The sequence below is a fragment of the Zootoca vivipara genome, chromosome 4 (genome assembly GCF_965207765.1).
Source record: "Zootoca vivipara chromosome 4, rZooViv2.hap1.1, whole genome shotgun sequence".
Classification (NCBI taxonomy): domain Eukaryota; kingdom Metazoa; phylum Chordata; class Lepidosauria; order Squamata; family Lacertidae; genus Zootoca; species Zootoca vivipara.
The window spans coordinates 32,579,319-32,592,721 of NC_142587.1; the positions used below are offsets into that span (position 1 = coordinate 32,579,319).

General features: G+C 40.7%; 1 protein-coding gene across 3 annotated transcripts in view; it reads right to left on the bottom strand.

Annotated features, from left to right (window-relative positions):
• PPP2R3B (protein phosphatase 2 regulatory subunit B''beta) overlaps window positions 1–13,403 on the bottom strand; it is a 35,088-nt gene that overhangs the window by 1,237 nt on the left and 20,448 nt on the right. For all 3 annotated transcript variants that reach the window (XM_035115616.3, XM_088668678.1, XM_035115617.3), the window contains 11 exons: window positions 12,464–12,649; window positions 11,367–11,470; window positions 9,797–9,899; window positions 9,190–9,264; window positions 8,086–8,172; window positions 6,890–7,046; window positions 4,175–4,223; window positions 3,373–3,462; window positions 2,128–2,303; window positions 1,504–1,622; window positions 1,291–1,397 (listed from right to left, as the gene is read on the bottom strand). In XM_035115616.3, the coding sequence (XP_034971507.1) occupies window positions 1,291–1,397; window positions 1,504–1,622; window positions 2,128–2,303; window positions 3,373–3,462; window positions 4,175–4,223; window positions 6,890–7,046; window positions 8,086–8,172; window positions 9,190–9,264; window positions 9,797–9,899; window positions 11,367–11,470; window positions 12,464–12,649 (1,253 nt within the window). The remainder of the gene's footprint in view (window positions 1–1,290; window positions 1,398–1,503; window positions 1,623–2,127; window positions 2,304–3,372; window positions 3,463–4,174; window positions 4,224–6,889; window positions 7,047–8,085; window positions 8,173–9,189; window positions 9,265–9,796; window positions 9,900–11,366; window positions 11,471–12,463; window positions 12,650–13,403) is intronic.

A 13,403-nucleotide genomic window follows, 5' to 3' on the forward strand; every position in this document is an offset into this window, starting at 1 on the left:
TATCTACCATACTCAATGGATTTTAGGTTAGTTACTGAGTATGACTTAGATGAGGCCTGAAGGCATTATTCTAGAAAACCCCTCCCATGTTGCACAGGAAGAATTTCTTTACAGTGGAGTTTGTAGGCTCAGTTTTCCTAGATACTTTCACTAAAAATCTGCTGCAGGGACAGCTTTATCAATGAATGTTATCAACTGATTGCATAAACACTGACCTTTACCAAGGCAGGTTCAGAAATGGTAACTGCTCATCAGTGTTGTTACTTAATTACTGTTTTACCTTAACGAGCCAGTAGCCCTGTTTGCACACAAACTGTGGCTTAGTGTTGGATAAGCCTCCATAAGCCCAAACAAAGCATCCCTCTCATATGCTCCCCTCCCCTCCTTTCATGCTGCCAAGAAGATTTCTATAAACTTGATTTTCACTTTCAGAGACCCTCAGCATTATGCACGAACAGGGGAACATAGTTTAAAAATAAGCAACGCTCAGTTAAACAAGTCAGCTTCGTAGGTCATAGCTTGAAGCTGGATTGTTCCTTGTCAACCATAATCCCCAGTACACAGGCAACACTAAACTGAGTTTCTCTGAAAGCAAAACAAAACTCAGGAGAACGGCTCTTGCCTCCATGGGAGGAGAGAGCAGCATATAAGCCCAGCCCTTTGCTGTGTGATGTGAACGCTCAACTAAATCAGAAATGGGGAACCTGTGGCACTCCAGGTGTTTGCGTCAACTTCTCATCAGGCCACGCCAGTATGTCCAAAAGAAAGGAATGATGGGAGATTGATTTTAACAACATACGCAGAGGCCCCCCCCCCCAGCTAAACCGTGGCCAATATTCTTAGGCATGGCTTTGAAAACTTGCTCTCTCATGTGGCTTTCGAAATAAGCTTGGGCTAGGCTGCATGCGGACTTCCCCTAGAAAAGCCATGGTTGCAGCCTGTACCCAGAACAGGTTTGTGTTTTGTTGCAGGAAATCAAATTCTTCATTAAATAATCATCTTTCCCTGAATTAATCACTCCTGTCTAACCAAGCCTGAGCTGTGGTAATAAAACCAACCTCTCTTGCTAATATTAAGAACAGAGATTCTGTAACTGTAGTAGTAATAAATGATAATAATAAATAATAACAAAACTAATAATAATAATAATAATAATAATAATAATAATAATAATAATAATAATAATTATTATACCCTGTCCGTCTGGCTGGGTTTCCCCAGCCACTCTGGGTGGCTTACAGCATATCTAAAAACAAAATAAAAACATCAAGTCTTAAAAACTCTACTCACCAATCATTCCACTGGTCACTAGCTGCTTCCTCTGCTACTAGGACATCATACTCTTCAGCAGCATATTTTTCCCAATCAGACAGTTCTTGGTTTTCGTTTTCAGTGCCCTAGGAGTATGATCAATGGTGCTTATAATACTGAAGAATGTTAAATGAAAGTATCAAGGAGACTGTTAAGCTTATGAACATCAACTTTGACACTAATTGTTCTTACCCTCAACATAGAAAACTGATCCTTCTGCTCATGGTCTAAATACTTCTCAATGTTGAAAAAGGTGTCAAAAAACACATTTGCCATCTTGCACTTCTTTAAGTCATGAAGAGTTATTTTCCCTGGAAACAGGATCAGAAACAAGGTTTTAAACATTTGATAAGTTAGGGGCTGTGATAGAAGTATTTGGAAAACTGAAGAGGCTTATAAATGTTGCTTTTACTGATTATGTGAACTAGGACTAATAACCCCTATATGAGAGATCCCCCAATTAAGATCTGTGTAGTAAGTTCTTCTCAAAAATAATGTTTCCTATTACTATTAAAATCAAAACAGTCCGTTTGGAGCATCTTCCCAAGAGGATGAAGACTCTATGAATTCTGGGGGTGGGGGGTGGTGACAATTCTTATTTTAGCAAACTTTTGACTCAGCCTGATAATTTTGCCAATTTTCAGGTTGGAAATTATGACTGAAATCCTGACATAATGCAATTTATCAGATGAATTTTGCCTGCTAAGTGTGATAACTAAACCAGAAGATATAGCCAAAGAGACGTCATACATGATTTTATCTTGTTAGCAAAAAATTGCTGCAGAGAGGCTGTTAAGATGGAAAAGAACCTATCACCTTCACACTCTGGTTTCACAAGATCAAGCATCTGGCAAAGGCAATCTTCAAATGGCAGTGGTTCAATGGCCATATTGTCGAGTTTTTGACATTGCTCTTCATAAAAGTACTGCAGTTCATACATTGACAATACACCATCCCCATCAAGGTCCATGCAGCGAAACCAGTATTCAATGCTGCAAAGAATAATTAAACAATTTAGCACCCAATTTCAAATGTATTTTTATGTCCTTTGTTATAACATAATAAACACAACGGACCTTTTGCAAATGGCTGAAAATTTGTGAAATGCTGAGAACACATGCTGAGCTTTTAAACTTTCAACGACACCAAAAGTACTCGGCAGCAATTGCTTGTATGTGAATATTGCTTGGAGTATTACACATGTCATTCAATGTTTGGGACACATTGGGTGGAATCCAGTGGGTTCTTCTCAGTGAAGTTGCTCAAGTATAGAGGTAGCGCCTAACAGAATACCCTCTTTGATTCTCTCTCTGCTCCTGCAACTCCAGTCCCCGAAAAACCCTTCCAGAACAGATTTGTGGGGAATACTGGAGAGGGACATAGTCAGAAATCACATTCTCTGTTGCTGGCTAAACCAGGTGAGGGTAGCCAGTGGCTCTCAAACCCTTGGTGAGTTAGGGACTTCCCCTGCATATGAAGGGAATTGAGTAGACAAGAAAAATTGTGGTTCCAAAGGTCAAGAAGGTGATTTCTGCACATGCTGCAGAGGGAAGTGAGGAGCAGATGGGGCTCGTCAAGCTGCGACAGTAGAACATCTGGAAGAAGGAAAAACCTCTGCTGCCTTGTCTTCGGAAGAAGAAATGGCTAAGGAATAAACCCTACACAAATCCGGATTGGGGTTCCTAAGACAGTTTGATGGTGCCTTGTGTGCCTCTTTCTGGCAACTCCTGCAGCTGAGCTGCTGCCAAACACACTGCTGAGGCTTGCGCCCTAGGGAAGTCACTTTGGCACTGCTAATGCAATGGTACCTTGAGACAGACGAATGCCAACATTATTTCTTACCCTAACCCTCTGGCTCAATGTAGTATGAAATAATTGCATCCCTGACAGCTGGCACCCAGCCTCTCCTTAACATACAAACCTCTTAATTCATTAGTACTGAACATAAGATCTATAAAATGAATTTTTATTATCGAACTTTGATAGCAGCACAAGTCACCTGACCCCATGATCTTGTATAAAAGGCCTGCAATTATACTCGTAACAGCTATTTATTCTTACCTGGTTGCAGTCTTTTTGTCCTCTTCAGATATCAAAAACCATACAAAATCAGCATAACTTATTTTTCCTTCTTTCTGTGCTTTCTTGCCTCTTTGAGATTCAGGTGATTAAAGCAAAGGGAGAAGAGAAGGTATTAAAAACTGTTTTCGTATGTGTAAGGTAAAGGGACCCCTGACCATTAGGTCCAGTCGTGACCGACTCTGGGGTTGCGGCGCTCATCTCACGTTATTGGCCGAGGGAGCCAGCGTACAGCTTCCAAGTCATGTGGCCAGCATGACAAAGCCGCTTCTGGCGAACCAGAGCAGCACACGGAAACACCATTTACCTTCCCGCTGTAGCGGATCTACTTGCACTTTGACGCGCTTTCGAACTGCTAGGTTGGCAGGAGCTGGGACTGAGCAATGGGAGCTCACCCCGTCATGGGGATTCAAACGGCCGACCTTCTGATTGGCAAGCCTTAGGCTCTGTGGTTTAACCCACAGCACCACCCGTGCCACTGAACACTAATATGTGTACAGTATTAGTACTCTAAAACACAACTGTTGCTGTCAGTCATGAAAATGCAGTTGTTTTTTCTTTATAGCCAAATTGTACTTTTAATATATGGAAAAGAATTTATAAATTAGCCTACAGTTTGTCAATCTTTTTTAAAATGTAGCATTTAGAATAATCAATATTAAGGGAAATATTGAATCTTAGAAATATTTTTCATATTAATCAGAATTCAGCTGTCCATGCACTTTGCCAACTAATCTTGAAGCATGATGGTTAAATTTAAATTCAATAAGTAAAAAAGAGACACCTTGTTACAGCTCCTGAGAAAATCCTCTCTATCATCCGATTAGATATAGCTGTGAAAGAGCAAAATGGTTAAAGTCAATATGTTAAAGTTAAATCATACATTTTAAATGTTTTGGAGCTTGTCCATAAACACTTTATTAGAAATACTTCATTCCTTGCCTTATTTATTATTTATTAGATTTCTTATGTGTTCTTCACTATAAGGTCACAGGACACGATACAACATTATAAAAACCCAATATTAAAATCAGTTAAAATATAGGGCCTGGGAGTCTTATAATATTTACAAATGCTATTTAAATGCCTGCAACTGAACACATGTTCCTGCTTCTACCTGGACAATTACCAACCTGAATTTTTGAAAAACATCTCACATTTCTTCTGGAACACATTCGTACTCTGGCTTCACTGAACAATTTTCCTCCCCACTCCAGCAAATGAAGCCTTAGTTCACCAAGGAATCAACATCTAAGGACTCTGGCCTAACAATCAATACCCACCCAGCAGAGATCCTCTTTGGACAAGGAAGTCCAAAGGAAGGTAAAGGAAGTGTGATGTCAGTATGCCCAGTTTGCCCTGTATTTTCCCATGGGGGAGAGAGTGTCTCTTGGGGGAGAGAAAACTGCATCCCTCAGGCCTACATGTATATCACATACTACATATATATGCATGGCAAGAACACTGCTCGTGATGTAAAGGGATTCTCATGCCAGGTAAGAACGCTGAGCATATGAAGTGGCCCACTGAACAGACATTGTTCTGTTCAAAATTCTAGCCCCTTCTTAGGTGTGCATAATTAAAACTTCTTATAAAAGAAACATAAATCCAGTTCAATTTTAATTTCAAATTCAGTGTGAGTCTAGAAGGGATAATCGGCACAATGGAAGTGTTAGTTCTGTTAGCCAATCTGGAGGCTTAGCAGTACAGATAAAATGACATATGACAGTGTAAAAGGTATATAGCCCCAAACCTCTTTGATCATAGCTCTTGACTGTGTATTGGTAATTGTCCTCAGGACATTCATGCACACTTCCTCAGAAGAGTGCAACATCATTAAACTAACACACATGTTCTGCACTGGTACCAGCCAAGCTACTATACTATAGTTGTATTTTACTACTGCAGACTGCCTTTTTATAACTAGTTCCTCAGAAAATGTTTAAAGCAGATGAAACCCTACAGTTTAGTTCAACTTTCAAATATTTCTCATTCAGCAAAATCTCAGATACAGCACTGCAAAGGAAATTATAAGCACTATAGATACTGTAAAACCACTTCCGTGCCTGCGTCGGAGGTGGAGTTGTAGGCCTCACGACCCGACCACGCGAGCAGGGGCTGAGAGGTCAGCCCCTGAGCGATTGGGGGTTCCCGTCCGCATCATTCGAGGGCCAACCAATCCTGTCGGCTGGAGGGCGTGTCCTGCTTCCTTTAAGCAGGTGAAGGGTGGGAACCCACCCTCTTTCACCCCGCTCACCAGCTGCATTGGTTCACCCGCCCGCCACCCACCCTCCAGGCTAGCTTTGACCTTGCTATGGTTTGTCGCCTTGGTTGGTCAAGGCGCCTGGTAGGACTTTTTCCACTTGGGCTGGCCAAGGTTTTTTTCCGCCTACCTCGTAGCAATTCATCACAACTATTGGTTTGGCGGTTAGGCATTGGAAATTGTGTTAGAGCTGAGGAGGGTAGGTAGCGCCATCACCTGCCCTGCAAATGGAGGAGTACAGTGGTACCTTGGTTTAAGTACACAATTGGTTCCGGAAGTCTGTACTTAACCTGAAGCGTACTTAATCTAAAGCGAACTTTCCCATTGAAAGTAATGGAAAGTGGATTAATCCGTTCCAGACGGGTCCGCAGAGTACTTAAACTGAAAGTACTCAAACCGAAGTGTACTTAAACCGAGGCATGACTGTATTCCGTTAAAGGTGATCACAGGAGGAGTTCCGGTTGATGTACATCACTGGGCTCCTTACTGGTGGTTAACTCTTCCCGGATGTCCAACACACAGGTTGGAGTATAGACGGTTAGGGTCCAATGCCTAAGCCAATACCGCTCAACATCCGTAACCAATAAAGTTGTGGCCTTTTCGCCCATTTAAATCTATCTGATGTGTCGTGTGTCTTTATTCTCATGGGGAGGGAGGGACATTGCCACACAAACACTAAGAAGAGTCATACAGCAAACATCACACAGAAGTGGCATAGGAAAGCACACATTGATTCTGAGTACTGTGTGTGCAGGAGAAGCTCGCTCCCAATCTACAGGAATGTTCCTCAGATATGCTAAAATACACAGTGTTTTTACACATGTAACATCCAGGTCTACAGACTATTCTTTTATGTATTTGAAAATTTAATGGAATGAACTATGATCAAAGATTAAGGATTGGTTTGCTACAAATATGGATACTATCACAGAAGCAGTTTGTAAGGTGGGGACAGAGTCACTAGGCTGGCTTCACAGTGGGTCGCTGTTTCTTACCAAAAAGGAGACACAGTGGGGAAGTCAACAGAATGGCTCTGCTGGTGTGTTTCCACTTGCATCGGCCTCCCCCCTCCAAGTAAGCAACAGCCACCTATCTGCAACAAAGCTAGTGTAGCAGCTCCGGCTGGCAACTTCTGTGCTGTCACAGAAGAGCATAAGACATCTTCCAGCTTTGCAGACTCAGAAATGTACTCTCATGCACTATCCAAAATGAACTGAATTGTTCCATTTGTCATACCATGGTCACTATGCCGAGCTAAATCCTTCGGATCAATATAAAGGTCATGGTCTGTATCCAGCTCCCAAAATTTGCAGTAGATTACATAGAAGTGCTCATATGAAAAATATTCTGTCAGCTGGTTAATATCTACTTCCTCTTCCAATAATGCCACATTCTATTGATAAAAAAGAGAGGAAGTACCGTATTAGCAGCTTGTAGGAAGAATTCAATATCTTATAGGCCCCACTGAGTTGATTTAATAACCAGAAAGCCTATAGTATCTATACCAACAACTTCCCAAAGTTCTGAATCTTAACAGGGAACTGCGATTTAGTCAAAACTGAAAACAACTTTCACTTGTCTCCTCCCATGTAAATCAAGGGAGAGGAAGCATGCAAACCTGCATCTTCCTCTGCAATGATGTATGTTAATCATGATTCAAACTACGGCCTGAACTGTGCTTAACAGTTCTTTGATTAAAAATATGATCTATCTTAAATAAATATGGCACAACCTCCTGCAGCAGGCTTTCAACAAACCAACTTAAAATTAAACTGGAACATTATCAAATCGCAAGCATTAAGCCTTACTGGCTAACTGCAAAAAAATATATTCCCGAACAGAACTAAGATCCACAGGGAAAAAACCAGTTCGCCCTCTAAACCAGAGGTTCCCAAACTTATTTGGCCTGCTACCCCCCTTTCAGAAAAATAAAATAAAATACTCAGCACACACCCTGGAATTCTACCTTCTTTAATTGAACAAACAGAAATATGCAGTGACAAATTTGCATGTATCTATATAAATAGGCAGTCAAGCTGCAATCCACTTCCTGGGTGAAGCCGAAAAGGGTTCACCCAAGCCCAGGAAAAACCCTCACCTCCAGCTCAACCCCTGGGTCCAGGGGAGGAGTTGCCATTCTGCAACAGAGCCCAACCTGGGAGTTAGCGTCATTACACAACAGATGAAACATGCAGGAACGGTTTTTCAAAATGTTCTTTATGCTTCCATTGCCCCCTCCCCCCAGTTGCACTGGAGGTTGCTAGTGCCCCCCCCCCCCCGATAGTTCCAGCACCCTCCAAGGAAGCAGTATCACCCACTTTGGGAAACACTGCTCTAAACCATCTGGTGCTCATTGATTTCAGTGCCCTGTATTTGAACAGTTAACATATAAAGGCTTATGTTGTGTATTCACAAAACTACACAGATCATACCTGTAAAAAACTGCTTTTTCTGAGTTCGTTACAAGTGATCCTTCCTGACCAGGATCTGTTCACGGTATAAAATATCCTTTGTATTACCTGAAACAAAAATAAAGCATGAATGAAGCACCAACTGGATTCATTCAAATAGTCTGAGTACTTAAGTATGATGCAAACACTCCTTCAACTTAACTTGCTCAAAACCTTGACAGATCTTTCGGGCTTAATCTATAGCCACTGTGCTTTCTCCTCCAAATCCCTGCTTTCTACATTCTACAAGGTTTAAAAGGCTTGTACTTACCTAAACAAAGCTGAGAAAACTTTCAGTGGGATATTTTATGGAATTCAATGTTGCACTAATTATTATTTTACTATTAGGCTGTCTGTCAGTATGCTTTTTACTGTATGTTTTTATTATGTTTTGATCACTGATGTTTTGTAAGGTGTTTCTAATGCTGTACACCACCCTGAGATCTTTTGATAAAGTGTGGTGTATAAATGGAAGTGGTAGTAGTAGTAATATTATATGTGATGGTGGCAGACTCATGTTACTCAATTCAAATAGTTTCACTAATTTAATGGAGCTTTACCCTGCTATCCACACACACACACACATCTCGTCGGCTCTGAGGGATCAGGAGAACTCGCAGAACAGCAGGGGAAGGGATATCGTTTTGACTGGTGGAATGGCCATATTATAACAACAGTCTACTCCCCCACACTTTCACTTATTTCAGTTATTTAATAGCCATAGGCATGGGTAAAGAGGAATGTTTTTGCTTGGCATCTAAAAACATGTAATGATGGTGAAAGGCAAGCCACTCCACAATCAGGGAGCCACCACAGAAAAGGCCCATTCCCCAAACCTCTCTGGGAGGGGGGGTGGGCATGGAAAAGAGCCTCAGATGACAAGTGCAGGATTTGGGTTGGTTTGTATGGGGAGAGGCAGCCCTAAGGTATTGAGGTATTAAGGCTTTATAGGTCAACACCAGCCCTTTGAATTGGGCCCAGAAACTAATTGGCAGCCAGTGCAGTTGTGCCAGGATTGGTGTTATATGCTCAAATCGTTCTAGATTGGCCCCAAGAAAAAACAAGCTTTATATATCAGACACTTACTGTTGTTATATACCGAGAATGAAATTCTGATGCTTCCTTTAGGAAGACTAGACTGGGATGACTATTGACCACATCCTAAGAAAGAAGCACAAAGGTTAGAAGCATGTTGTTGGTACTTAAGTACAATGTCTTAACTTATTTGAAAAGTAGGTTTCATTTTTTGGAAGAAAAACAGAATTCTAATTTTAGAAATAATATGCAAAATTCCAGTAATTTGGGGAAAGGGTTCTTCTCCAAAGAGGAAGTAGTAATTGAGGAAAACAGTTTGGAGGAGGAGGGAAGACAAGCATGGATTCAGAGTAGGGAGCTCGGCGAACGCTCATATGTAATCTGAATGCAAGCTAGAAAAGGAATAGAAAGGCTTTAGAAGGCTATGGAGACAGAATCAACTTTGGGTGAGAAAACTAGCACAGATTCATTTTCACATGTTCTAGTAATCAGGCTGCCTAGGAATGGCTTCAGCTTTTCTATCTTTCAGCTTGTGTGTCATTGAGTTAGCAGATAAGGGCTAGTCATGTGTATTTCTTTAAAAAAAGAATGGAAAGTAAACTAAAGTCTTTTTAAATGTTCATGACATAAAAATAGCAAGCAAGAAAGTGCAATTTACTTGTAAAAATGGAATGAAGTCTTCTTGTACCAAATAGTTACATCCAGGGCTCTTGAGAAGATGAACAAACTTGGAGGCAGCATCATGGCAAGTCTGTAGAATCCTGAAATGCATAAGTAGTCTAATGTGCACATGTATATTAAGTTAAATGCCCTGTGAGTTGTTTGTAACTCGAACGTTTTGGCTCCCGAATGCCACAAACCCGGAAGTGAGTGTTCCAGTTTGCAAACGTTCTTTGGAAGCCAAATGTCCAACACAGCTTCCGAATGAGTGCAGGAAACTCCTGCAGCCAATTGGAAGCCGCGCCTTGGTTGTTGTACATTTTCAGAAGTCAACCGGACTTCCAGAACGGTTTCTGTTTGACAAACAAGGTACGGCTGTACTAAGTTAAAGCCACTTAGCAATATACTTGTGCTGGTGGAACATGGTTGCACAAAGGAAAGCAAAAGTACATTACCAAAGAATGTTGCACAAGAACAAGCAGCTGTTGTGTAGGGGGAAACACAAATTCCCTTGAAGATTATTGTGCAACAGATTGAGCAATTATCATCTGCTGCACAACAAGCTTCTGCTAGTGCAACTGTTGTACTGTATTTCTTTGTAATGCAACCGGTTTTTCCCCAGCAGGAGATCAGCTCAAAATGTATGCATAAGAATTAATGAAATCTCTGATCTAGAGGTGGCTAATCTGTGATCCCTCGGATACTGCTGGAATACAATACTCATTATTCCTGACCACTGGCTATACTGGCTAAGACTGATAGTCCTACAACATCTGGAGGGCCCCAGGTGAGCCACAGATGCTCCAATCACCTCCTACATACCCAACCAATCACTGCGCTCTGCACGAGGACCTCTTGCAGATAGCATCCTCTCAGGAGGTCTATTCCACACAATGTGAAAATTGAGCCTTTCCTGTGGTTGACCTTATCCGTTGCATATCAGAAAAGGGCATCCTCTATTGGCTTTTTGGTGCGTGCTAAATATGTTTCTCTTTCCATAAGCCTTTTAAAATAGTGGTATGCATACCTCTAAACATTTTGTGAATCTTTGTACTTTTGTCCATTTACTATATTTATTTTTCCCAATTTGAACTATAAAATGGTGACTTTCGTGAGTCAAAACGACAGTACCCCTAAACATATTTTTTAAAGAAAAAAAGCACTGGGAAATTGTTTTACATGCATAACTGTTTTATATATGTCATTCTATTGTAATGCCTGAAATAGCAACTATTAATAATAATAACCCTAAATTTCTTAAATTGCAAAATGTTAGGAATCTAGCAGGCTTAAAAGACTTACTGTTCAAACCCAGCAATGCCTTTGTTTCTGAACTTTTTCAAGCATCTTATTTTTCCTTCTCTTTTAAAAAAACTTCACTTTGAAATGGCATGGTTGTTTTACACCAAATCCAAATATACATTTTGGGGATGGGGGAAGAAGACAATAAATATTTTAAAACTCTCGCCATGTTCCTTATTCTAATGCTGGGTTTTTTTCTAGGAAAGTTATTCAGTTAAACTATTTAAAGCATGATGAAATGCCCGTGCTAAATAAATCATACTTACTTCCGCCACATTGCAACAAATTTATGAACCGATACAAATCCCGTTCTTTCTCCTCCAGCACAAAAAAATAGTGGACCTTTCCAATATAGAGGACATTCACAAGCCTAGAGTTAATCAGAAGCAAATTTGAGGATTAGAATGTCAACATTTTGGAAAAAGGAAAGTAACTTTCATTTTTATTGCACTATTGTAAGCATCAAAGTACATTGCTTAACTTATTGAGTGAAATGCTGTACTGCCCTAGATGCCATACAACCTTATTTATACCCATTTCAAATTTAAGCCAAAACCTTATGCTCATTAAAGGGATGTTTCTGGCAAAAACGCCACCTGTAGCATGCAAGGTCTTGCTGGACTGAATCCTATCACTTTTTCCTTTACTTCTCTTTAAATACAGTGGTACCTGTGGTTATGAACGCCTCTGGTTACGAACGCTTCAGGTTATGAGCTCTGCTAACCCAGAAGTAGCTGCTCCTGGTTGCAAACTTTGCTCCAGGATGCAAACGGAAATTGCATGGCCGAGGGAGCCAGCTTACAGTTTCCGGGTCATGTGGCCAGCATGACTAAGCCACTTCTAGCGAACCAGAGCAACGCATGGAAATGCCGTTTACCTTCCCGCTGGAGCGGTACCTTTTTATCTACTTGCACTTTGATGTGCTTTCGAACTGCTAGGTTGGGAGGAGCAGGGACCGAGCAACAGGAGTTCACCCCGTCGCGGGGATTTGAACCGCCGACCTTCTGATCGGCAAGCCCTAGGCTCTGTGGTTTAGACCAGTGGTCCTCAACCTTGGGCCTCCAGATGTTTTGAGACTACAATTCCCATCATCCCTGACCACTGGTCCTGCTAGCTAGGGATCATGGGAGTTGTAGGCCAAAAACATCTGGAGGCCCAAGGTTGAGGACCACTGGTTTAGACCACAGCGCCTGGTCAGTGCCTGATCCCACTTAAAAATTATTTTCTCCTTTCCAAATAATATAAGAAGGATGCAGCCCTATGGACACACCTAGGATTGCACTGCACACACTTCAATATATTTGATGTTCTTCATGAACTTCATATCCTTCTGGGAAAGAAGAAGAAAAACCTATTGGCTCACCTTTGCAACTTTACCCATATCTTCTAATGTTGCTCTCTCATTTGGAAACTGAGCAAAAGTTTTCTCTATCTTAGTAATAACACCATCTATGTTCACTTTTTCTTTCGGACATCCTTGAGGAAAATAAAATGTTGGAATGGTTTGGCTCAGAGATGGTGTCAAAGGTTCTTCTTTCTTTGACTGAACCTATAGAAAAAGGAAAAATTAAACTTCAAGACATAAACTAAAATAGGCATCTTGTCAGCTTTGTCTCCAAGTCTTGAAATGTACACTTAACAATCCTACCACTATAACATTTATAAGGTAATATCAGAAGGCACTTAAACTGGGTAGGGGGTGTGAGGGAAATGAGAGATTTTTCTGAAGCCTAACAATGAAAGTCACTATTCTTTAAATTTGTGATAGAAAAAACTGCCTTTTGCCTTATAGCCTCCTCTCACACTTTTGGAAATGGGTAACAAAACATCTGCAATTGCTCAAAGGTTAATCTATTACTGGAACCAACATTACCAAGTAATCACTAGCAAATAATGAACAGTTTTGCTAAATGTGTCAAGACTACACTATAATTTCCAGTTGTTTAGCAAGTTCTTTTCCAAATTCAAATGGAGAGAACAAGGGGGGGGGGGAAGTGATACTGCATCCTTGGAAGAGATGAGGGGGCAGCTGCTTTTTTTTTTAAAGGCTCAGTTTAAAGAGGGAAACAAATCACATATCAACGTATGTATAGATGTGACTATTAGTCAGAATAAAAAAAGAGCAATAGCAGTTTTTAATGAGCAACTTGATAAAAAGTTGCTTTTAGTAAACAAGGATTTATCTTTTATTCATATTGCTGTCTGGAAATATTACAGTGTACAGCAAAGGAAACAACAGATGGAATAAATCTGAGAAATGCTACACCAAGGTTGCAATCTTATATGCACCTGGGAGTAAATCC